Source organism: Pleurodeles waltl, chromosome 2_2 (assembly GCF_031143425.1).
Source record: "Pleurodeles waltl isolate 20211129_DDA chromosome 2_2, aPleWal1.hap1.20221129, whole genome shotgun sequence".
Taxonomy (NCBI): domain Eukaryota; kingdom Metazoa; phylum Chordata; class Amphibia; order Caudata; family Salamandridae; genus Pleurodeles; species Pleurodeles waltl.
Genome location: NC_090439.1, coordinates 1071441248 through 1071467542, shown reverse-complemented (window position 1 = coordinate 1071467542; position 26295 = coordinate 1071441248). Strand labels below are relative to the sequence as shown.

At 42.3% G+C, this 26295-nt stretch overlaps 1 protein-coding gene across 19 annotated transcripts in view; it reads left to right on the top strand.

The window, feature by feature from the left end:
• Positions 1 to 26295, top strand: part of PTK2 (protein tyrosine kinase 2) — a 758583-nt gene that overhangs the window by 471570 nt on the left and 260718 nt on the right. For 15 of the 19 annotated variants that reach the window (XM_069220826.1, XM_069220825.1, XM_069220824.1 and 12 more), the window contains 2 exons: positions 17713 to 17730; positions 26003 to 26059. In XM_069220826.1, coding sequence (XP_069076927.1) covers positions 17713 to 17730; positions 26003 to 26059 — 75 coding nt within the window. The remainder of the gene's footprint in view (positions 1 to 17712; positions 17731 to 26002; positions 26060 to 26295) is intronic. The other 4 variants (XM_069220817.1, XM_069220814.1, XM_069220812.1 and 1 more) reach the window with 1 other exon arrangement.

The following is a 26295-nucleotide window of genomic DNA, read 5'->3' as shown; positions in this document are numbered from 1 at the left end:
TTGTGCACAAGTGTGCTCTCTTCCACTGCTCCGTTACTTTTTGTCTAAGCGCTGGAAGAGAGGGGCGCGTTTTCCTGCTGTCCCCCTCGAGCATGGCTCACCCTCTCCCGCGTTCTCTTCCGGTGAACTCCGCCCTCATTCGCATCTCACCCCCGCCTCGCCTTTTCACCTGCGAGCCCACTCCCATCCGTTCGCTCTCTTCACGTCCCTCTTTGTTTATTGCACTTTGTGTTCTGTGCCCCCGTGTGCTTCCCCCCTTCCCCCGGAGAATGCCCCCTCTGAATAGGCCCCCGCCGAAGCGTTTTACTATTCCCACTCCGTGCATGTTGCTCCCGGGCGGCTTTAATCCCGGTTCGAGTTCTTTAACCCAGGGAGGGCTTCTTCTAGCTTCTGAAGACTCCCTTTTCCCTCATTCCCACCTTTTCTTTTCTTGTGAATGCTAGAATAAATGTATACGATGGAAAGCCGTGGATCATTGTGAAATTTGCGCAGTTTGAACATTGGAATGAGACGGAATCACCCTTTGCGACCGGCCTGACACTGGAGTGAGGCTGCGGGTGATTCTTGCTTTGGCCGTCTGTGGCCTCTTGGCCTTCTCCACAGTAAACAGTAAAAGACTAGGTGCCGCCGCCGGTGTAAACCCCGCTCACTCTAGCAGTAGATACCGTGCAGTTTGCATGCAGCTTTTCGTTGTGGTTGCCGTGGGTATTTCGTGCAGCCACGTTCCACGGACAGTCCACTCCTGAATAGCCTGCTATAAATGCACCTGCTGGAAATGAGATTGGATTGAATATCAATTCTGACGTGATTAATTTAGGAGGTGGGATGTCTGCTTCTGCTTAAAAGGGTTCAGCAGTTCACTGTGGGTAGGTTAGTGCACAGACTGATGTCTCTACCTCACATCTTAGCGCCCAGCTGTGGCTAACATGGTTTACAGTGTTTGGTAAGCGGCAACTAACGAAACAGAGGTTACAACTCTAATGGTAGTAGGATACTGGCTTCTGCTGGTATCCAACTAAATTATCCCTTCTGCAAAATGTATGTAGCATAAAATTTGAAGAAAACCATCTGAGGGGTATATGAGTATGTGGCGAAGGATCAGATGTGCATATCTTAATATGCTTTTCTGTTCCAAACCCGTAATGTCCGCTGTAAAATGCTTTCGTATATGTCCTTAGAAGGTCCAGGGTCCAGGCTGTCTGAGCCACGGAAGGGATAAGTCCTCTTTTCAGCTGAAAGTAGAACAATGCATCGATGTTCCCACAACGACAGTCTGAGCGTGGGCCATTCCATGAAGCTGGTTTGAGATGCCCACTATCCCTTGTGTTTAAGGCATTTGTGATCAGAGAAGCATCCGTTTTACTCCAATCTACAAGTAAATGGCTGTCAGGAGGAGGCATAACATCTCTCACAGTTTATCCATTCCAGCCGCAAATTGATTTCTGCCAACGTTTCTGCCCGTAGTAGTCAATGGAAAAGGGATCTAGCCTGTTTAAAGCGTTCCCAAAGTGTCCCCCCCCCCACCCCCCTTCCGCATCCCCCCATCCCAATTCAGTATGCCAAGATCAAAGGAGACAGATTGCTGCACGGGCATAAATACGTCTTTTATTGAGTTATTTTTTTGTTATCGGTTGCATGAAATTTAAATGATTTATTCAATATAAATTGGTGTGCGTGTCTTAGAAGGAGCCTCATTTCAAGAGAATTAAGGTTGCGATGCGGTGCTTACAATCCATTGAAACTGCTGATTTGAGAACAATGCTGTCAGAACGCCACCAGAGTGAAATGCTGATAACCCCACGCATGACTTTAGAGATTGACAAATTATATAATGCTTCACATCACTAATGTCTTCCGATAATGCATCATCTGATATCACGAGGTTCTCAAGAGATTAAACGTCACATTTGTTTGGTGATAGGAAAAGTTTATGTTCATTCTGCACGGATACGTAGTACCAGTACCACAGCTTAATAAATTATTATAATGTATTTAGACACCTTTATTGCTTAAGAGTGGAATAACAGACCCTTTATTATCAACACAATTTCCGTGAAGACATCTAGCTTCTGACATTGGGCTGCAACCCTGCAACTGAATGTATTGCCTGAAGATATTGATTCCTTCTCAGCGTAAGAGCAGCAGCGCGCCTTCTCTGTGCGCCTCTTGAAAGATTTCTAGCTGCTGGCGTGGGAACTGCAGCCTTACATCTCGAAGCTCTTCATTCAAAGGGCAGTTCCAGCAGCCTTTCTTCTGCACATCACTGCCACAAGACCATTGCCTTGCTGACAGTGGTACTGCAGGAATTCAGTCGTTATGTTTATTTGTAGAGCACACAGATGCTAGGTTCCTTGTCACTGAGAGGGTAACATAAGCCTGTAGCCAATAAAGGAAAGGTTGATATTTCCGATTGAGAAGCCAGGTTTTGCTAGCTTTCCTGAACTTGGCTAAATTGGTTCTGCATGCAAAGGCAGCTGTAAAGAAATTGCCTAATCTCGCTAATGCATTGGAAAAGGATTGGCCGAATGTAGGAACCATTTTAGCTTGGTAACATTAGAATTAAAGCATCGCAAAAGGGCGAATGTGAGGGTCTAGAATTCTGTGTATGATAGCGAGTTATTTGAAGGGTACTCTTGAATGACTGGATAACTAGCACAAAGACCTTAGAATAAAAGATGTCGTATCTGGTTTTAAGATGCCTGATAATAAACAGACAACAGCACTTTGCGATGGTGGGCATTTTAAGGAACACCCAGATATATTACATCAGCATAGTCAGATGTGGATCAGATTAAGGTTGCTAGTACCAGAGTGTACTTATTGTTGATGTAGGGTAGGAGTTTCCCTAGCATCTTAAGTTGCCGAAAACATAAACTGGACATCTTTGTTACTTGTTATTAAAGCTAAAGGTTGGAGTCAAAGGAGATATGCAGATTATGTACCACATTAGCCAGTGAAGGCAGAGATTACATAAACTCTGTCCACCATGATGTAACCAGGAGGATGGGGCCATGGACATAAGCTGCACCTCAGTTTTAACTGGATCTAACTTGAGTAAATCCACCTGGGTGTTACAATGAGCCAGTTGGTGAGTGACTTTAGATTTTGTTCTGAGGGTGAGTTATTGCTAGAGTCAAATAAAAGATAAATGTGTGTGTATCTAACTGTTATAGAGAAACTGTTGTGGTTTTTAGGTCTCGCATGCACTGTGTCTGGCGAGACATATTGTTTACAATTCAGTGGGCTTACAACCCTGCCACATAATACCATTAGTTGTTTTTGTTGTCACTTTCATTTGCAATCTTTTGATTGTTTAGCTCCCATACGCTTCCCTTCCTTTCTTTTGTTAGCTCCTTCCTGGAGCATCGACAAGTACATGTTCTTCCTCAACTTCGTTCTTCCTTGTCTTTTTGCAACACACTTTTTTTTAAAGCGTTCAGCATTATTTCTGGACGTGCTATGTGATTTCCTACTTTTAACACAAGCACACAGCTTCTTATTTATGTTGCTTTCACCGTATCTCCCATCTCTATTGATGCTTTAGATGCTTATACCCGCAACTGTACTTCTCTACGCCACTGTACTCTACTCCACTCTGTGTAACTCCACGCTACTCTAAGCTACTCCATGCCACTCTGCACCACTCTTCTCTAAGCCACTCTGTACCACTCTATGCCACTCCACCCCACTCTGCGCCACTGTACTCTGTGCCACTCCAAACTACCCCACCCTGCCCCACTGCACTTTATGCCACTCTGTGCCACTCCACTCTCCTCTGCTGCACACCACTAACTTTCAGAGATGCTGATCAGCAGCCACGCTGCTGTACAAATGTAAAAGACATCAGCAACGCCAATAACTGTCACATAGACAATAGCTGTTGGCTTTGCTAGTGTTTGTTATGGGACTGTAGGCAGAACGGGTAGCTTACATAAAGCAATGTGGGTTGATTTTGGGATGACTCTTGTTAGTAGCGTCATTGTATACATGAACTGCCAATGATACCCAGCTTAAGTTCTGTATAAACTAAAGGATGAGACACTTGTGATGGAGCAAAGGTCAGTTTTCCTCCTTTTATTGGCCTTTTCATTCTGTCTATCATTATTTTGTGCCTTTGAGTATAAAGCAGTTGCAGCCCATCCATATTTGTTGAAGGACCACGCCCCCACCTATTCCCAGCAAGAAGTGTCAGGCTGAACAAAGATCAGCCTGACCGACAATCATCTTGTTCAGGTCAAGCAGCTAGGCGCAGACATGCGCTAAATGTACAGGCCCCTGTCTGCCATAGCTGATCTTTGCTAGGTTGAAGATTTCACAGCCCTGTGGTCATGACCTCAGCCTAGCAAAAGTGCCTCAAGGCCCTCCCCGCGGTGACAAAGGGGGGTGGGGGAGGCATCACTGATTGCCTCAGACTGGTGCACTTCAGTTTTAAGCCCTGACGTGCTCAGGGCCAAGTGTCAATCCATGACACCTCATCACAGGGTAGGATGGGTTCAGCAGTCTCACTGACCCCATCCTACTCTGACACGAGTGAGGGACTTCTGCATTCTCTCACTTGATCATATTAGCCCAGTCTTGTACCAGTTCGGTGTAGTGAATGAGTCTCAACAAGTCAAGGAGAATTGGGAGGAGTCCGAACACCTCCAGGAGATTTGGGAGGGAGGGACTAGAAGGGAGAGCATGCATGTGCCTACAATTAAATGTAGTGCCCCTTCCTAGTTGGCTGGATTGTTAGTTGGTTCTTGGCCTACCGCGGGTTTTCCTGTGTCCCGTAGGGCCAAACCAGCTCTGGTGAAGTTTGGCAGATTTTAGATTAGATGTGGATTGAACAGGTTAGTATATTTGCAGCTTTTCATAAATCCGATGTATACACCCCTCTATAATATATATGCAGTATGATAGGTGACAAATATGATTTCTCGTAACAACACACATAGTGCTCCAGTACAGGAGAAATAATTGTGTAATACTGCTTTAAATTAAATATATAGAAAGTGTGAAAATCTGTAAATGATCACATATAAAAAGCAAGCAATTTAACCGGTCACCAAAATATTCGCCTTATTTTACTCCCTTTAGTCACTTCTAATAACTACCAGGTCAGTTGTAGGAGTCTCTATGGAGGAAGATCAGTGTTAAGGATACTTTTGATTGACCTGCTGACCTTTATTTTTGACTTTTTTTGTGGATGAACCCATCCAGTGATGTGTGTACAATACAACGAATATTTGTCTTACCTCATAGATTGAGTTTTTGTTCGGCAGTGATAGGCACTTTTATTGCCAGACTCGAGGTACACAGTGTGTTCATCTCGGAAGGATGAGATGCTGAATCTACCCTTCTCACACTCGAACCAGTAACTCGCAGGCCCGTGAGCTAGCACCGAACGTACTCTGCTATTTACTGGAATCATTACCTTACGTGAAGGAAAATGCAAGCGTGGCAATCAGGGACAGTCATGTAGGTGAAATTACAGTGTCACCTGTTGAGTTATAGCAGAATCTCATTCTTTAGATCCCAGGAGCCTATTCATGTGAGCTTCCCTGTTTTTGTATGGAAGTCCATTTAATTGTTTTTTTAATTTTTCCAGTGATTTTACCAATCGTGGCTGTGCCACTTGCTGTTACTGATTTTGACAATAAACTACGAGAATACAACTGTCGTAGAACCGCAGCAAACATTAAAGTAAGATGGAGCTGCCTCTGTGAAGTGGTCGGGATTAACGATGGGACATGATCCCTCAGGTGTGTCCTGAACAGCCAGAGGATGGGTACAGTTCGGGGAGGAACTCCCAAAAGGAGGTAGCGGAGCCTGTGAAAGGGTTGCTTCAGGGCTTGAGGTGCTCTTAAATTTTAGTTTTTAGAGGTAAATGGAGTTTTGCTCCTGAAACCAGAGATTCTGACATCCTTAATTAGATAAGAGGCGGGTTGAGCTGTATGGCTTTATAAGCAAGCCATTTGAAGCTTATCATGACTTCCTCAACCACATGCTTGATTTACTCTATTTCTTTTTTATTTTACGGCTTTTGCATAGTCTAAACGAGAACCAGACTACATCACATATTTTGCTTTATTTTAAGCACATGGAGGCTAAGTGATTTGCCTAAAATCACAAGATGTAAAGCAGAGGCCGGGATTCCAACCTGTTTCCCCATGTCCAACGTCGGCAGCTCTAGCCACTAGGTCACATCTCCTCACTTGCTTTTATCGCCCCTGACCTCCAACCTTTTACCTCCTTCTTGCAAAGGGTTGCACCTTTTGGTATTTTTAGTATTTGTTTTTTTTTACATAGCTTGAAAATGCTTATTTAGTTAAGTTGAAGAATATTTCTTGCATAGGAAGGAAAATGTAATCTCAAGAAGCGCGGACTGGCTCTGCATACGTTCGTCCAGTTGAATGAATAATTTCGCTTTTCTGGAGCAGCACAGAGCACGCACTGTTGTTTGACTCCTGTGCCAAGATTCCAAATCTCTCCTGAAAGCGCCCCTTGTGCACCGTCACATTCCTCGAGTCTGTTTAAGGGTTTCTATGGGAAAAGGTGGTTTCCGGACGTCTCGAAAGTTAATTTCAAACATGTATCTCATGTCTGAAGTAATGCACTTCTCCCTCCCCGATAAGTATTCGCTTTTTTTTTTTGGCCTGGTCGTTTTGAGCAGACACACTCAACCATAACTATAATTTTAATGTCATGTGTATATCAGTGTAATTTCATGAAATGCAACTGTCTTTATTACATGTCAGTAAGGATCTATGTAATGAAGCAAACGTGTTTGAGCTTGCGACTTTAAGGAGAAGATTGCGCATGTTTCTTATGTCCCAAATAAGCCATTTCAGTGCTTCAGTTACTCCTCAGTGTTCTTCCTCAATTTCCTTCTCACTTGAACTATCCACCCAGTTTAATGGACCCTGAACCCTCAGCGCGAGGTAAGATGCCAGGTTTACTTAAGCACAGTCTTGGTCTCTTTCCTCTGAGTGCATAGTGGTCCTTCACCTTCATGGTAAGGCCTACAGCCTGTCTGATGAGTTGCACGGGTGCAACTCATTGGATCTCATCCATGATCCAGTCAAATCCACTTGGTGTGCTCTCATACTTACTCGTGTTCATGCTGTGGAGCTGCCCATAAAGCTCCTCGCGTCCTTTTCTCTCTAATAGTGTAGCCTAAGAGACATTGGGGAGTTCTTTCACACATTTTTGCCTTCCTTGGCACAACAAAGCATGGGGTCGTTTGTGTGTGTGTGTGTGTGTGTGTGTGAGGGACAAGGTGTTCTTGGCTTCTCTTAAGTGTGTTGCCATCCATGACTGCCGCAACCAGGGATAGTTGAAACTGGTCACAGGATGGTAGTGAGACGCTATGACCCCGCTCCTCACACATTCTGTAGTATTTCATGTGCTGCAGTTTTTTACAAGATTGAAATGGAACAGTGGAGGTGAGGAGCAGCTGTGATTGATGTCTCATCCAGAAGGGGTGGTCATGGTCTGGACGAATTTCCACAATAGTGGTAATGTTCATTTTTTACTTCACCCTAGATGGTGGATGGTAGAGTCAGACCTGCAAGTTCTGTCACTTGCATTTCTGAAGAGAAGCATTGCTTTTATTTACCAGCACATGTAGGTCTTGACCAACCCCTGGTACATTGTGTCATTATTGCAAAGTTACAACAAAACAAAGTAAATAACTTTGTGGAGCTATCCCAGTAGTGATATACGATTGTGGGTGGGCAGCCTGCCAGGAAGCGAACCGACCTCCACTTGACGACCATATCCTTGCTGTCTTGGTGGTCAGGCGCGGGGCAGTTTAGAATAATGCTTTGATGAGTGAATTGTTGCACCTGGCTGGTTCAAGACAAATTATATTTGACTTACACTCTTAAGACCCATCTAACTCGCTAAGGCATGTTAATGGCACTGTGTGCTTCTAAGAAAAACTGAGGCCTTTCAGTGCAATTGAATAATGTTCAGACAAATGTCCTAGGAAAAGGAATGGGCTCCCTCTACATGAAAAACAGTGTCTCATTTACCAAATGCCAATAAAAATTTCTTCTAATATGAGGGCTTGGCTCAAAGAATAGAAATTGTCAACTCATGCATTCAGAGTAGTAGTCCTTTTCTGTGTTATTCTGGTTCCAGGACCTTAGGCGTATTACGAATTCTAATTCACAAGGCAGTCGCAGACGCACCTTGTGTGCCTCCCACTACTTCAAATCCACTGCATTGATGTGGCACTACTGCAAGGCTCTGGATGGACAATACAGCTTCTGAGAGCATTACTACATCCCGTAACGCTAGTGCAAGGGCTAGGATTGATGGCAGTGACGGGTTAGTGCTTAGGTTTAGGGTAGGAGCTAGGCTTTAGGATGTGGCAGCCTTTGCACACGGACAAGGTTTTGGCTCTTAGTAAAGTTTAGGGTGAAGCCCCGGTCTAGAGTTAGGGTTAAACGAAAGGCTAGTGTTGAGCTAAGCGTAATATGTTGCGAGGATTAATTTTGGGAGTAGGCTAAGGCGGGGTCAAGCTTATGGGTAGGTTTTGTTTCGTTTATGCTTAGGGCTGTGGTTAGCTTTGGGTTAGAATGTAAGTGTAAGGCTAATGCCAATGTTGATTTAAGGACTAATGTCGAAGTCCCCGTTGATGAAGTTGGTAATTAGATTAAAAGCTGATGTAGTAGCTCTGTTTTAGTGACCCTTAGTGTAGTAACACAGTCATATATTGATGTGCACAGCTCGGGCATAGTAGGATTGTCTTTGGGTACTCTTGCCTTTGCAGCAACATAATTTCAGGTTTTCTCAGCGCATTATACCTAGTGCCTTGGAGTGACTTTTACTTCTAACAAATAAGCAGCTAGAAATGGTAAGTTTGTGAGGAGCTGGTAGGCACACACTGATTGTGTGACTGTGTGCATATAAGTTGGACTCTCCTGATGGAAGATGACAACAGATGGATGGTGGCCGAGTCCATCCCGAGAACGTCCCTTTGGGTGTGTAGGTCAGACAACTGAGAAACTGAGGAGGTTGAGGTCTGCATTTCTGGGGGGCCTATGAGCTTTTCTTTGCAAATAAACATTTCAATGTCCTGGATGATGCTCGGCAGGTTTGTGTTCATAAATTAAGTCAATCACTGTAATATATCTGTAGGTCTTGACGATGTTGTGGTTAATTTTGGAGTTTAAAGCAACATAGTCCATGCACCAGGACAAACTTTTAGTCATTCTCCCTTTCGATGGCACCATAGCAGTGCTCCTTTTGTGCATGATGCAATGTCAAAACCATAGCTCAGGAAAATGTTGGCAGAACGCGGTTGTTTTAAGGGGCTAAATAAGCTTGTATCAAATGAAGTTTGCAAAAGGTTTGCAGGTCATTTGGAGCACATTATCTATGATAGATGTAATATTCTTGTTCTCTACGTATTAGAATGCAGTTAGTGTTAACTTCACTTTACTACGCATAGCTCCAAATTGACCTTAAAGGCATTATTTCTCATTGCTAACATTGACACTGAAAAAGATATATAAACAGGGATATTATTTATATCGTCGTCGTTTTATTTATAGTTTTGCTTGGGGTTTGATGCTAAAACCGAACATTTTGTATCATGGGGGGACATTAGTGCTATGTGAAAGTGGGGCAATCTTATCCTCAGTTGAGCCTCTTCGTTTTAATTTCTGTACCCCACACCGCTCCTCTGTTGCTTCTGCCCACTGCACCATTGTTCCCCTTCCCCTGTCATATTTTTTAGATCCATGATCTGCATTGCTGACCAGTGAAATACTGTGGATTTGTTGGCTTTGGTTAAAAAGTCCCAATAACAAAGCCTGGCTCCCCATCAGGCAAGGGGAGCTGCAGTGCGTGTGGCTTGTTGAAGCATAAAGTTATAGTAAGTGTCCTTCTGTTTCCCAGCATGTTGTGATTGTATTGAGTTTGTTCACAGATCAGGTTGTTAATTGCGTTAAGTGATTAGACTACCATTGCTTGATTTCTAGCATACAAATTAACTGGTGGCTGCCACTATGATTCTGTGAGATGAGCCTCAGGTCGTAAGGAGTGAATGGTGTGCTGCTGTGAATAGCTTGTGGCCCACACAAGATGTGTTTATTCTGTTATCTTGTCAGCTTTGAGACTGTAGGACAAAGAACAGCTACTGAAGAGACTTTGCATTATTTTTAGTTTTCTAACATTCAATGGGTATTGCATATGAGCAAGGCAGTGGCCTGCCACCGGCCCCTTGCATCCCTACGAAGGAGAGGGAGGGCTTACCCTCAGCTCTCTTGTACAAAAATCATAAAAATGTTACTAGACCTGCAGGTCAAGTAACGTGAATAATCTACTCAACTTAACTGTAATGTACTTGACCCATAAACGGGTCTCAAATTGTTTGACTCTAGGTAAATATTTTATTTTACAGTCGCCCTTTTCTTCATTCTCACATAGGAGTGCACCTTCAAGTGTGTGAGTTCAGCATTTCTGCTGTACAAAAGCTCTTTAGTTTGGAGTGTTTCTCAGTTTGTTTAAACACTCACTTTTAAACAGTATGTTACTAAAGCATGACCTGGTAGCACACTGTCATTTACAGACAGTAAATTTCCAAGAATGTCCAAAAACCTTCTCACTAACTTGCAGCTTTACTGATAAAACTATATAGTGTATTAACAACAATTGGTGAAAATTGGGTTTCAGAAAACATATTTATCATTTGCACATCACCAAGTAAAGTGTTCTGATTTGTTTTCATCCTAATAAAATATTTTGTCGTCAAACAGAAGTACAAAAAATGGGCGTTCACAACTACTAAAACAATTTTGAAATGTCTGTACAGTTGACTTAGTTATTTAAATGTTGTGTGCTAGGAAAAACCTGACACCCTACAGCCTTTTATTTCATGCACTTTGTACAACATGCCAGACAGATCGCAGTCTGTGCAGTCAGAAGGAAAAACAAGTCTAACAAACTGACTTTTGACCTCTGTCTCTGAACACAGCGCAAATGTGACAAGATTTAAAGGCGTCTTTATTGCTCCTTCACTTTCTGACTGAACAAAGCACCTGTTCCTTGTCAACTGTCCAGACTAGCCAAGTAGGTCCTAAAAATTGCAGCTAGTGGACGAGTAGATTTTTTGAGATCTAAAATGTCTGTGATCAGTACTGCTGTGACTTGTTGCAAATCTTGGCAAACTTGAGTGTTCTTAGGACAAGCCTACTAGACACTGCATGCACTCTCTCTTGTGAGGCATTTTGTGATATACCAAGATCATATAGGGGCTTGCCTGTTTCTTACTTTTGGCTGGCTTTCCTTGTCAATTTCACTTGCATGCTTTTTATTTGTGCTCCAGCTTGCCAGTCTTGTATTTGTCCCTCCCGTGGAACATTGCCTCTTTACCATCGCTTTGATGGGCTCTGTCTCTGCTGCCATCACTTGCTTTTCAGACACTACTTTTTTTTCTTTTGTGTTGGGCACTCTATGAGAGTACATGTGTTTCAAACTACCTTCCTCATGCATTTCTCTCCCCCTTCATTGCTGTCTGTCGCTCACCCACCTCCTTGTAGTGCTCCCCCATGTGCTGCTTCCCTGTTCCTCCCGCCTTCTCCTGTGTTGCTGAACCCGTCCCTCCTGCCCTCTCCCATGTTGTTTAACCCGTCCCTCCTGCCCAATCCCGTGGTGCTTAACCCATCTCTTTCGCCCTCTCCTGTGTTGCTTAACCCGTTGCCTCCCACCGTCTCCTGTGTTGCTTAACCCGCCCCTTCTGCGTTCTCCCCTGTTCCTTAACCATCCCTCCCACCCTCCCTCATGTTGCTTAACTTGTCCTTCTGCCCTCCCCCATGTTGCTTTTGTGTCCATCCTCCCACACTCCCATGTGTTCTTTTGGTGTTCGCCCACAACTATGTTGCTTCAGTATTTCCTCTGTGTTGCTTCGGACACTCCATTGCTTCTGTTCATATGTTTGCATATGAACTCAGTTCTCTTTAATTTGTTCTACCAACTGTCACACTGAACTCCCACCCAACTTGTGAGTCTTTTGCCATCTTGCACATAAGTCAGCAAGAACCAGGCACAGTACTTAAGTGGGTTATGTGGCACCTCTTCTATAGCAAGCACCTGTCCCTTCAATGTATGTTATGCAGAAATTACAGATTTGACCGAGGAGCAGTGCTTACTTTTTAGTATATGCTGGAGATAATCAATTGGGTGTGTTCTTCTCTTTGGATGAATTAGTTCCTCTTATGTTTCTGGAGCTTCTTACGGAACATCCCCATTTTCTTTACTTCAGGCCTATCATTTACTATGTCCCTGGGACTTTGTCATGTAATCCTGGGCCAACGGCTAGGGCTGTTGTCAAACACGTCAAACAAGTCCATTGGTGTTGTCATTTTAATTTTTAGTCTAATAAATAATCTGTTAAGAGGTGTCCTGCGTTGGAGTATATACTTGGAGGCAGATTATTGCTCCGTGCCTGACATTTGCACCTTTCAGACTATGTTTGTAAACATCAACTCTGTTTTGCTGAACCCTTTTCCATCACATCCATTGGCCCTGTAACAGTAGTCTTACCCAGTCCTAACATCAGCAGACTCATTACTCTGCCAGCATGTTTATGATTAAGCATGTGTGGTTGACATCTTGCTCCATTTGCCATTCTCTGGGTCCCTACGTCACTGTAAACATGAGACATGGGTGCTAGAGTCTGCAAGTAGCCCACAGCAGAATACTGTGAGCTTAACAGGATCTAAGTAAGCGTAGTGTCTTGCCTTTACCTGTTGCGTCACGCACTCTGAATTCTTCCCTTTCCACTTTGGCATTTGGTCTTTTTTTGTCCTGCTTGGAAGCTGGTTCTGGTGGCTTAGTGGACTAATGCGTCCACTGTAGGAGCAGGTTCAAATCTCGGCGGTCCACTCAGCCTTTCATCCAAGTCCTGGGGTTGATAAAATGAGTACCATTGATTTGAGTAACAATAAACATGTTATTCAGCGCCAAGATGCTTACGGGTTATGTGCGCTTTACAAATACACGTTATTTCATGCTTGTAATGCTTTGTAAAGGCTTTTGGTTACCTAAGCAGTTGTAATTTTTCAACAGTGTAACCCACTGTGACTGTGGGTCTCTTCCGGATAACACAGTCACAGGGGGTATTTGCAGTTGTCTGAAAGCGCAACATGAAAGCTTCAAGAAACATTTTGTTCATTCTGTTTTTGTTTTTTTCTGATACCTCTAACAAAGTGTCTCTGCCTGAACGACTGACCATCTTCCCTCTCAGTAACATTGATTGTGCTGGATAAGTCGTCATTTCCTTTTATTAAAGGTCTGATTCTAGGTGCCCTTAGACAAGGGTGTACGTGCATCAGTACATGTGTCTTATAGAGCAAGCATTCTTGTCCATCAGAGTTCAGGATTCTTAATGGGTCAGTTGTCCTCTGTAGTTTGCTGTCTGAGACTGTTAGCTGACTCTCCCTGTGGACCTGCACCATGTTCAACGAGGCAAGACGTTTGTTGGATGCAACAATACAGGGGGCATCTCACAGCATGAGCTTAATAGTGTTGCTGCCAAACCTATCTTCAGGCCTTTACTTGACTGCAGTCTTAGATGATGTAGAGGGCTTTCACCATCGCGTGAACATCAGCCACTGACTGCTTTTTGATTTTCTTCAGGAAGGAAGAGTTAAGTTCCAGGGTTCTCTTCCAATTGTTTCTGTAAGCAAGTTCTGACCATTCAATAGAATAAAATATCGCACCAGTTCAGATGTTGTCCTCTGTTGGTTGGGAGTAGATGGGCATTTGTGTCTCCTACACTGGGAAAACCACCTGCAGTTTGTACATTTTGTTTAAGGGGCAACCGTCATCATCAGCACAGCCTAAACGAAGCTACCCTGGTGTTAAAAAAAGATTCTGTGAGTGTAGGTAGCATCCCATTTTGGACATCAGAAGGAATATGTCTACTCCACCTTTGAGCACTGACAAGTTAGAGAAGAGGCGCATCTCCCCCAAGTCCTTCTTTAGTTGTGGAGCCTCTTACTGCACAACAGGAGTCCAAACAACTGTGAAAAAGTTTCCTACGACAACTATTCTGCTTGCAGGACACAGCATAGCCTACTTTTCTTTGGAATTACTTGTAGGACTATACACTACACTTCAGATCCATGCAGTGCTTAATTTGTAAATAAAGAGGTGCCGATGCTCAAAGCCCTTCTCTTAAACACGAGGCTGCCGTAATTAAATCTACCAGCACTGAATACTGAGGCAGCGTAATCCTGAAGCCATCTCGGGCCTCTTCAAACCATTTACAGCCACCCCTGCCCCTTCAGCTCATCTTGCAACTTTCTACTTTCTCCCTTTATGATGTTTTTTAGTTTTTCCGTCTTTCCTATATGTGTCTTTTGCTCGCAGCAAATGCTTGAGGCATAGGAATAAGCCCCGGCCCTCACAAATAAGTGCCGGTGCTCAGCACCGGAAACAACAAGCACAAATTAAGCACTGGATCCATGACATCAATGCAAACTGGTTGTTCCTGCAAGTTGTAGGCCAAGTGTCCTTTTAGGTACCAGTGGATCTGCAGACAAAACTGCATTGACAGTCCATGCAAAAACAATAAGCTTATGCAATTCATCCACATGTGCTAAGCTGCCTCAAGGGGATATATGAATGTATGTATTCAGTAGGTCTCACCTACAAAAAAGAGCAAGCAGTCTGGTTGTAATAGACCTATTGTGAATTTACAGTGGGCTAACAACCCACCCATTTCTAACCATTGGTTAGCTTTGTCCCCGATTTCCTTGGTTTTTATTTGATTTCTCGCTTTCCTCTTGTGTTTCTGTTTCTGTTTCATGGACCATAGCTTCTTTACAGTCCTTCTTGACTGGCTGATTTTTGTCCTTCCAGGGCTCACATTTAGGAAACTACATCTTTCTTTTTCATTCAGCAGTCCATGAGAGTGCATGCGTTTTATAGCTTTCTTTCTCTCGTGAAGCTTCCCCCTTCAAATACACCCCCTGTGCTTTGCTGCTCAACATTCCTTGCAGCTTGCCTGTAGAAGAAGAGCAACAGACATACTTTAGCTGATGTATAGCTGAAGAGCAGACTTGAAGGGTTGTTTCTGGTGTATTTCCTGGATTGCACATATTGCTGAAAGCACAGGCTTTGGCACACAAGCTTATGGTGCCTAAAGAAGGGCCATCTGCTGGTGAACTTAGTGTGACATTTCTTGTGGAGGCCCATGAATCTGCTCCCTGGGTTAGTACAGAGGACCAAATGGCTGTGTCCAATGGAAATTAAGCCTTGACAACCGTTTCCCTTTACATTCTGAAACTATAATATTTTTGAATTCTGTAAAAAAAAAAAAAAAAATCAAAAGTTAACAGTATTTGAAAAATAAGTCATGCACTTTATAAAGATTGAAAACATTGCTTTCAATGTACAATTTTAAGACACCATAAATTATGGTTTCATTTCCTCTAGTGTTTTGAAATGCTTTTATTTACTTTTTTTAAATAATGCTTTACAGACAAACACTGGCACCACCAACAACGCAGCACTAACTATAAGGCCAAGACCTATTGGCTTTTCCAATGCTTGTTTTTAAAACATTGTTATACTTTCCCTGGTAGCAGAAAAATTCTTGATAGTGGTGGGAGGATTGTTAAAATCAAAATTAAAAGCTGTCATTGTTCCAAAATATCAATTATGCTGCATTACGACTCTCCGAGCTTGTTGACATCACATGAATGATCAGACAAGATCTAAATAGTGCATTGCTGGTATCTAAAAAAAAATCAAATTGCTGGATGAATAGGTAAGAGTACATAGGAATTTTATAACCTTGGTCCATGTTACTAAGTCTGGGTATTTCTACAAGATGACGACGTCGTGGCATCATCAGATTTTATCTAATTCCACGTGGAAAATGTAGTTTTTGCCAGCCACTGTTGAACCGACATTGCACACTGCCACAGTAACCGGCTGTGGTATACAGCATCTCCCTGCCATCACCTCTCCTTATGATATAACAATGAAATAAACCCCTTTCTCTGAGAAGAAATGTGACCCTACCAAAAACACATCAGTCACTTTATAAGGCCACCAAACGACCCAGTAATGTTTAGTATTCTCAACCTAATACAGCCCCACAAACCATTCTCCGTGCTTCGTCATTCTGTGGCTGGTGCACTAAAGCGCTGCACAACGAAATAATTCATATTTGTTCATCCAGAAGTTAAAAACTAGCAGGTACGTGTTTCCCACCTATGGGTAGTCTGGGTTGCTACATAAATAATATGTCCCATTTATCTAATCTTCCTTGTGCTTACTGTTTTATCAACTCATGGATTTATTCTCCCAGAGGCCACAGAAGTTGAACCAGAATACAATCAATCAATCAGGGATTTGTAAAGCGCGGCTACTCACCCGTGAGGGTCTCAAAGCGCTTTCCATTTGAAAATAATAATATCCCAATATCATAAACAATGATTTCTCGTCGTGTATGCTTTCTGATTCACGTTTATGCAGATTTATTGCTGGTTGCATAAAAATAAACGGGACTTAGTTGGATAAATCGATTATCTTGTCCAGATTTTTTAAATCAACAGCATTGTTTGGTTTTGGCCCGTCTTGCAAGCTTAGGTTGACTGTTGGTGTACTTGTGCAGACTTGGCCCTAATTCCTGTTTGCTCGCTAATCCTGTTCCTTTAGCAGATTCCTATCTGTGCTTGATATGGGTTCGCAAATTGGGCACAGTTTGCGTCTGACGCTTGTGTTTACTTGCACGATTTGCTACAGTTAAACCTGCCATATGCACAAGAGATCTAAGGGCTAGGAAACCGTGTACAGTTATATAATATTGCCCATTTTGAAGTCTGTAACTCGGATTTTGCTGCAGATTTTGTACCCTCTAATCACACGCAGAGTGCAATGCACAGTTTACACCCATATTTGTGCACGGATTATAATCAACTCATCAGTGGGCGCCTTCCTCATTAGCATCATACATGAAGGCGTAAGTGAAAACACACAAACATTTTTAATAAAGGAGGCGGACAAAAGAGAAGTAATGTGTAGGTTAAAGTTGGGCCTAGAGTGTGCTGTCGGGGGTAAAAGTCCCCCTGCGCCCACTTACTCTGAGTAACAGAGCCGAATGTTCCATAATAAGGGGGCGCATCAATTACCGACCCTGTCTGATTCTGCCTTGTGATCTGAAAGGACGACGCGTGGACCCCAAAGTGTGCTGAGATTTTGGCACTAACTGGTGAGCAGTTAAATACAGGCTTCTTATCCTTTATTAATGATTTCTGTTCTGTGTGTATGAGATGCACATGGCACTGATTACCGCCCGCACACTTCAGTGTTTTTAATGTTTTTCCAACTGTGCTTTGCGCAGTGTGCATGCCTTGCTATTGCCTTCTGTAACAATTCTCATGTACTGACGCATGCATATGCATGGACACTTTTTGCAAGATTGTCCTGATAATGCCTAACCAAAGAGAGGAAATGTACTATATTGTTCTGTCAGAATATTCTCACCATGCAAGCTTCAACTTTACGTGCATGTGTATGAAGATACCAATGATGTTAATGTGTCATTGGATCTAAACTCTGATTTTCTATTTATTGTAAGTTACAGCGTGAGATATCTTGAACTGTTGTATCATTAATGGTGTACTGCTGGTATTAATGCTGTGTTTTCCCTTTCTTCTCTCTCTCTTTCTCTGCTCTTTCCTTGCATGCCACCTGGATCTGCAGATGAATTTAGTGGGGACGGTAATGCTATCTGTGTTTTAATAATGAAGCTTTGTCGGATATTTGTATTAATAACTTGAATGTGCTTTTCATCTATGTGCTTAATTTCTTTTCTGAAAGTGTTCATTCTTCTGAATAACCAATGTCTGTACCAAGCTGTTTGAATGTTGTTATACCACCTGCTTGTTTACACAGGTAAGTTTATATCTTTGTCCAGTGGCAGACCAATAGAACATCATTGTTGCCTCTATGCTGACTTATACTTTCTTAGAAATATAAATTACTAATAAACACAACTTTGAGTTAAACTGTTTTTCATTAACATTGGAACCACCATTGCTCAAGACGCAGACCGGCAAACATTGATCCAACACAAGAGAACAGTCAACAGCAAACACCGGAGGCTGTGGAGAGAGTTAAAAAATTAGGGGATGGATGTATGGTGATCTGAATTCACTGCAGATTTTTTAAAAAGCTTTTTCAGTTCTAGCTTGTCATAAAAAAGTTAGGTAGGTTCCATACACAAGAAAATTGATGCAAAGCTTTATAATATTTTTATGGATGTTTCCATTGTTGACATATTGTCTTTGCCTTTTTGGCAAGATTCTGTCTTGCACTCAGCCACCACAACAGCAACTAATGAGCAAGACAGGTCAATGAGTTAAGCTGTCTCAGCTGATATCTTCTTTAGGCAATTTTGAATCCCAGCATGGACAACTCGGCTTTTTCTACCCTTGGGGTCAGTAGACTGAGTACTATTCAGTTAGGTAACAGTAAAGCCAGTTTTTGACCATCCTCTAGCTTGTGCAGTATGAAGTGTTACTTGAAAACAATTAATTTTTTTATCATCTTTTTACCAAAAGCGCTGCATTATGTTCCAAGCATTTGGGCCACGTGGTCCAGCTGACCATTGATTACCATAATGATCCCCTTATTTGAAAGCCACTAATAAGCCACGTTTTTTTATCAGATATTTATTTTTTTACAGTTTATCTCGTTTTTTGTGGAATGCTGTTCGCCGCTATGAAACTGTCTCTTAGCACTAGGCAGGGCAAGGAATGTAACAGTAAAACGAAAGAAGACAATATAGTTTGTGCTTGAAACTGAAATGTTCTTGACAATATGCAATGCAGCCACCTTCGTGTATGAGAGTACCGAAGAAGCCTTTGAAGCGGGAGGCCCGCTGGGGAGCCTCGAGTAACTTTATGTAAATGGGAGCTGAGTCATCTGTAGGCATATAGCTACCAGGGTTGAAGAGAGACACGGATTTGACAAGTTAATGAATTCAAGATGTTATTGTAGGAGTAGGTGAAAGCGAGGTTCGGAACCACTGCAGAGCAAATGCCTTTACAGCATATAATCAGCAATAGATCAGGAGAGGTGAATATTAAGCTTTCTAAGAAATTTAAAGTAAGCCACACTAGAGGAGGTAGATGGGAGTTCCTCCGTGTACACATTCATTGTCATTTATAATTCTAATGTCGAATTGTATGTACATAAATTGGAGGGTGGCTAGTAGTTTCTGGAATGTTGACCCAAATCTTTTGGCTGGCTAGGATGGAAAATCTTTGATCGTGAGCTAAGTGTGTGGCAATGGAGTGGCTTGTATTTTAGGCAAAGGGTCTCTCAGGTTGCTTTTCCTCCAGTATCAGTGTACTTTCAGGGCTGGCTAGATGTGATTTCTTCTTTCAAAGCCTGATAGTCAAAGAGAATTCATGATTCTTGTATTTTAATTCTATATGGTCTGCAGCCCTTTTTTTTTTTTTTTCCAAACCTCTACAATAGCTGTAAATTCCATGATACACCTCAAACGGTTCTTTTCACCTTACCTCAAGCTCGACACACACCATCTGGCAAATCCACACTCTTACAGCGTATTGCTTTACAATACTATCGATGCACAGTTTTTCATAGGTTAACTTTAAAGTAGAGTCAATCGTTTTACAAAAATTAAATGAAATCCTGTTAAACAGGCTTCTTCCAACCAGGCATTGAACACCTCAACCCACATTGTGGCTGTTCCTTTCGGTATGAAGTTGAAGTTAAATCTATTCGATTTTTCAGAACTGTATGGCTTTTTCTTTTAATTGCAAGGGTTTGAATGCGCTCTTTAGTAGTAGAAACATATTCGGGTTATAACCATGCATATGATATCAGTCGTGATGCATTGAGATATGGGTGACATTGCTTTCACCCCATATCTTGTATTTTGTAATTTTAGATTTTTGTAATACCTTTCATTAGAATGTAGCATTGGGGCTGAAAGGGAAAGTAATGTAGGCATCCTTACAAGTGACAGTATAACCTACAACAAACATTTTGTCGCAGAAGGCTTGAAAATAGTGAAACTGTATTAGAAAGTAGAAATCAGACGGGCCAGTGAGGTGGGAACTCAAGTATATCCAAGTAAAAGGCCAGGCATTACGACCGTGGTCTTTTGGCAGTGAAGGCCAGCCAGATAATCTAAGCACATTGGTGTTGATTGTGGTGCCTGTGGAAGAAGGCACGGTTTAAAACTGGGTTGCAACCCTGCAGTCTAATCTTGTGAATATCTCTCTCACAATTATCTTTCGGTAACTGATGAGGGTCAAACAAAAGTATGTTATCTATCAGCTGCAATTTGATTTAAGTCATTTGTGAAGCGCAGCTGTCACTCCCATAGGAGCATCCGGGCGCTGTAGCGGAATGTAGGTGACTAGTGAGCTGCATGAAGCGGAAAGCAAACCTTTTTATGAAATTTGAAATAATAGCTTACAGAATGTGAGAGTAACACGGGGAATCTGAGATCCCAAAGATTCAGGTCTTGGGAAGTTTTTTGAAAGATGCTTCTGAGTCAATAAACCTTGAGTGGCTGGGGAAAGCGTTCCAGGTCTTAGTCCATAGGACAGTTAATGATTTGCCCCCTCACGTTTTCAGTCTGAACGGGGATGGTTTGAGTAGATTGGCCTGTGAAGATCTCAAGATTCTACTTGTAGTGTAGTGTGTGAACCTTCCGCAGAGGAATTTTGGACCAGTTGCTTTATATGCTGTAAAGCTCATCAGAAGGATTTTATAGAGTGTTCTTTTGTGAATCAGAAACCAGTGCAAAACTTCCATGGCTACAGAGGCAGAAGACCTTATCGATAGTTTGAGAACTGCCCTAACGGCGGCATGCTGTACTAGAAGTTTATGTATGACTTGCTTAGAGGATCTGGCATACAAGCTGTTGCAATAATCCAGCCTGGAGATGATTAATGCACATGCCGCGGTCTTCCTGGCAATGAGGGGCAAGAGGTCGAAAACTTTCTTCAAATATTTTATTAAGTTCAAGCAGGTCCCTGCAACTGCAAGGGCCTGGGGCCAGAACGACAGCCAGGTATCAAATTTAATTCCTAAATTTCTCACAACCTCCACGGTGGTAGGGGCAGGGGGAGCAGCATCTGGCCACCAAAGGGAAGGGACAAAGTCATTTGATTTGGCCAATAGCATGATCTTGCTTTTATCTGTATTGCATTTTAGGTGGTTGGATTGCATCCAATAAAGAATGGCGGTTAAACAATTTTAGAAGTTCAGTTTCGATCCCAAAGATGATTTTTCCAGAGATAGGATAAGCTGGGTATCGTCAGCATAAGAGATGGTATCAATCCCAAAAGATGTTATCAGAGAAATTAAAGGTACCATGTAGATGTTAAATAATACCGGACTTAGTAAGGAGTCCTGAGGGACTCCAGCGGTGACCATAATTTCTTCCAACGTGTAAGGACCATCTGTTTATGACCTTTGGGGAATGATTTTAGCCAGGGAAAGGCAGACCCTTCAATCCAGTACTCTCTAATACGATGGAGAAGAATGTCTTGGGACATGGTATCACATGCTGCTGATAGATCTAATAAGATGAGTACGGCATTCTTCCCTGCCTCCAATATTAGTTTTAAAGTGTCTGCTACCTCTACCAAAGCTGAGTTTGTAGTGTTTCGGACAAAAGCCTGATTGAAGGGGATTAAGTACATTGGCCATTTCTGTAAAAGTTGTTAATTGGGTGTTTGACAATTTTTCTATTATTTTACTCATAACTGGTTACAGTGAAAGCGGGTGTAGATTGGAAAGAGTTGTGGAATTTTCCAGAGGCTTTTTCTTCAAGAGCTTAACCACTCCCAACCTCCAATCTGCAGGTACCTCTGCTATCACCAGGGAATTAGTCAGGATCTGATTAATGACTGGGTTCACTACTTCAACCAACTTTTGGAAAATCGGGTGCTGGGGAGGGGAAGGATCATCAAGAGATCCTCATATACGTGAACTAATGAAATTGTTTGAACAGCCACTAAGGTACCTGTCTCTTCTCTTGAGGGTTTATCTGCCCCAGGACTAATAAATGGGGAAACTGATGTAGTGCAATCCCTTCGAATGATCTGTATCTTCTCATTGAAAAAGGACGAAATGTGATCACACAGCAATTGAGATGGTTGGGATCTGATTGTCCAGTGCCTTCAGTTTAAGGAAGGAGTTTGATATTTTAAAAATAAGTTTTTGATCGAATTTGGCTTCCTCTACGTGAGTGGAGAAATGGGCCTTTTTGCTGATTTGATCTGTTTGTGGTAGACTTTCAGTGCTGATCTAAATTGCCCTAAGTCTTCTGTATTGTATGCCTTGCCCCACTTTCTTTCAAGTTGCTTACAAAGTTGGTCTCTTAAGGCCGAATTAAACCAGTGGGACGGGGTTAGCGATTTTTTTTTTTTTCCTGGATAGGGAGGCTGATGATAGACTCGTAACATCCTGAGATATTCACATATTAAAGGATTCAACATTGTCCGCAACTCTTCCTTGTAACGTGGGGGTTGATTCAGGAAGAGATTTTGAGAGTCTAGAATCAGTATCCAACTTGCCCCAATTACAGTAGTGGGAAGAGTCTCTTAGGGAAATCTGGAGGGCAAAGTTTTCCTTTCTCTTGGGCAGTTGTAAAAGGAATTAACATATGATCAGGCCAACTCAACCGAATAGGACCCTCTACAGATAAGTGGGGGTTATTAGTGCATATGCCATCAAGTGTGTGGCCACCTTCATGAGTGGGTCCTACAGCCAAATTATGTAGACCTAAAATCCTTAGGGTATTGCAAACATTTCTTCTCTCTGAGTTCCCTATACGCTCCATGTGAAAATTAAAATCTCCAAGAATGGTAAAATTTGCACATCGGAGGGAGAGCTTCCCCAAGCGAAGACCAGGGAACCCGTACCTGGGCACAGTAGATCAAGGTTCCGGCAAAAGATTGAGATGGGCTAATCCTAAAACAAAAACCTAAGCTTCCAGCTCCTACTAGGACCTAACATTAAAAGTGTCAAGCTGGAGTGTATTTTTAAAAATAAAGGCAAGCCCCTCCTCCCGGACGTCCAGGCCTGTCCTGTCTGGGGGTAGTGTAACCCTTGGGTAGTGGAAAAGACGTGTCTGGATTACTCAATTCTTTTAACCAGGATTCAGTAATGAACAAAAAATCGACTTAAAGCTTAGAGGAATAAGGTCATGAATTTCCTGGGCATGTTTACTAGGGGAGCAGGGGTTATTCAAACCACCCTTCAGCATACACGTCTACTGGGACAGTGGGAGAACTGGGGGTGAGGAGTCAAGGATCCCAAAACATGCTCCACAATTAATACAGGAAACAGGGCCCTCTATCTCACCTAGAGATAAAATAAAATCACAATGTGAGATGGCTTTAAGACCAGTTTTTAAAAAGTCATCTGACATGGAAATACCCGATTAAAAAAAGGGGCAGCATGTCTGGTGCTGGTCGAGGACTAGTCGCAGACGGGCATGCCTTTGGGGGCGCACCTGCTGTGCGAGTCCGCTGCATAGGGCGACTTTTATAGAAGACTATCACAGCCCAGAGAAAAGACTAGAGCACCCTGAACCAAAATGGTGGCTCTAAAAGGCATTCCAAGAACCAGGAAGTGGATTGAAAAGTGCAAGTGTGAGTACAATTAAATTAAAAAGGCCCAACCGCCTCAAAATAATGATGTATGCCACCGTTTATTATTAATGCAAAAGATGCATAAAGGGATTTGAATCAGTGGCTCGCTCTGGCCAGTCTTGTATCATTTCTGACCAGCTGAGTCAAGCAGCTCAAGATGCTGTCCTAGACCCTAAAGCTTTGCACGGATTATCCACCACTTCGCCCTCCCTAATTTTTAACATCCATGTGAGGGCACTGGCTCAAGTGCTGACAAACTGTATGGATGCATTTATTACTTTCCACACTGGTGTTTTGTCAGGAGAAGAGCTCATAAAGTCCACAAAGATCATTGCCTGTCTTGTCGAATCTGTGCCTGGTAGCAAGGATGCAGGCTAACTGGTTGATCTTGAGCAGGAGAAAGAGATACATCTTGCTTAAAGAAAAGTTTCTTGTGGGCAATTGTAACTTGCAACTTAAAATTCAACTGGGGAGAAATGTGAGCCTGTAGCCAAGGCCTCTAGACACGTAGAACTCCGAAAAGTAGGGCATTCACTTTAGTCGCGAACCGCACTGACCTGCAGTAAGTCAGACCAAGCCACATTGGTGAAATGCACTCTTGAAGCTCTTCATGTAGTGCCACCATTAAGGCAGTTGTATAGTGTACCCCTGTGATAGTTTATATGGTGCACTGTTAAGGCGTGACCTATTGTGCAGCATTGTATACCTTCCTTTTGTGTACCAAGAGCTTTCATTTTGTGCACTATTGAGTTAATTCTTTTGTTCCATTTCAAGTCCTTCTTATTGTGCAAACCCATTTGAGGCCCTTCCTATTGTGCACCATTTAGTAGTGCATGTTTCTATGCACCGTTGGAGATCCTTTCTTTAGAATTTGGTTTGGGTGTTTATTATCTTGTACATTTGTGTGCTTCCTGTTGTGCACCTTTGATCTTCTTTCTGTATTGTACAGTTGTGGGGCCTTGAGATGGTCTCTATAGTGCACTCCTAAGGTGGCACCTGTAGTGCAGATTAAAAAGCTATCAGCAATTTTTTTTGGCTCGTTTATCTGTCCGGTGGGGTGGTTTAAGTGAACTAGATTAAAAGTGGTATAGGCTGACGTTTGTGTTTCTTTAATTTACTTCAGCATCTTATAAAAGATGTTTTTTATTGGTTCCCTGATAACTATTGATTTTCTGGAATGTAGATCACGTTTGAAACCTTGGAATGGGATAATACTGACTAGAATGGTGGTACAATTCCTGCATGGCAACTTGTAGAGAGGCTAGCAGTTTGTTTAGACATGCTTTAAGTGTTACCAACAAAGATACATGCTTCTTTTCCAGGACATGTCTGCAGCTATTGTTTTCATAAACAAGAAAAGCAAGGGCGCAGCGTACTATACCATAGGACCCTATATGAAAATTGTAATTGAGAAAAGTGGTTTATTATGGTGTCATTTGAACATACTTTCAAGAATAATGATATCAAGAAGTGTGATTTAACAAATCAATTAATCGCAGTGATATAAAGCAACATGACTAGTGAGAAGTTCAGAAAGAGGCCTTTTTATGCACCAGTATTTGTTGAATGCAGACTACTCTGTCAAATGTCCAATTTTTTTAAATTGCATAATTACATAATATGAAAATAGTGGTTAGTCCCAATAGTGCATCACATGGTACTTAATGTGAAATATAAATCTGTGCATACCAACTACCACTGAGAGAAAATGGGTTGGTTTTACTAGACATTTCAAAGAAATTGTTTGCTCAAGTGTGTGATAGTCATTGGTGTTTCGTCCCTGTCATTATTGAAGGGCCAGTAGGAGGAGTTTACACAGACATTCAGGGGGTCTGATAGCTGGAGTAAGGGAAAGTATTTCTAGGGGCACCTAGCTGATGTCTCAGTTGGAAACAATCGAATGGCGGGTCTGTCCCACAATAACGAACCACTTTTTTTCTGCTGCAGTTATTCTTTAAAAAGACACCTCTTGAGCAGTATTGTTGCCTTCGTGTACATTTTGTATTTGTTCGTTATGAGGTAGTGTGGGGGGACTCTCGCCAATTCAGCCCATATGCCCCACCTCCTTTCAAACAAGCCTCAAGGACTTTTTTGATAATTATTCCCTGCTCCTTTGCTGCACACTTGTATCTACCAGTTGTAATAAAGCTATTCGCCTGTGATCCAGACTGTCCTGACTTTAGTGTAGAAGACTGAAAAGCATCCCTATTACAAACAATTGAAAATGCATTCATGTGGTAGGTGTGTGCCTGTATTCCCTACAAGAGAGAATTACCCCCAGCAAATGCATGTGATGCAGACTCATAAATGCATTTTCTGCCATTAACCTCCCTTAATTTTTTCAACAGAAACCGATGACTATGCGGAAATTATAGATGAAGAAGATACTTACACAATGCCCTCTAGTAAGTAAACTACTTTTAACGCTTCTGCATACAGTTTATTAAAATATGTATTGATCACAGTGCAAGCCATAACTTCTAACATTTTGTGCAGCATTTCCAATGCTACGTTTGCATCGTTCATAGCTTTGTAGCGATAAAAAAGCTTGACATAGTGTACTTGTGCACCACACATTAAAAATTATGAATAATCAATCGTGATGCAGCAGGGAGAATAATACATTATTCCCATTAATATT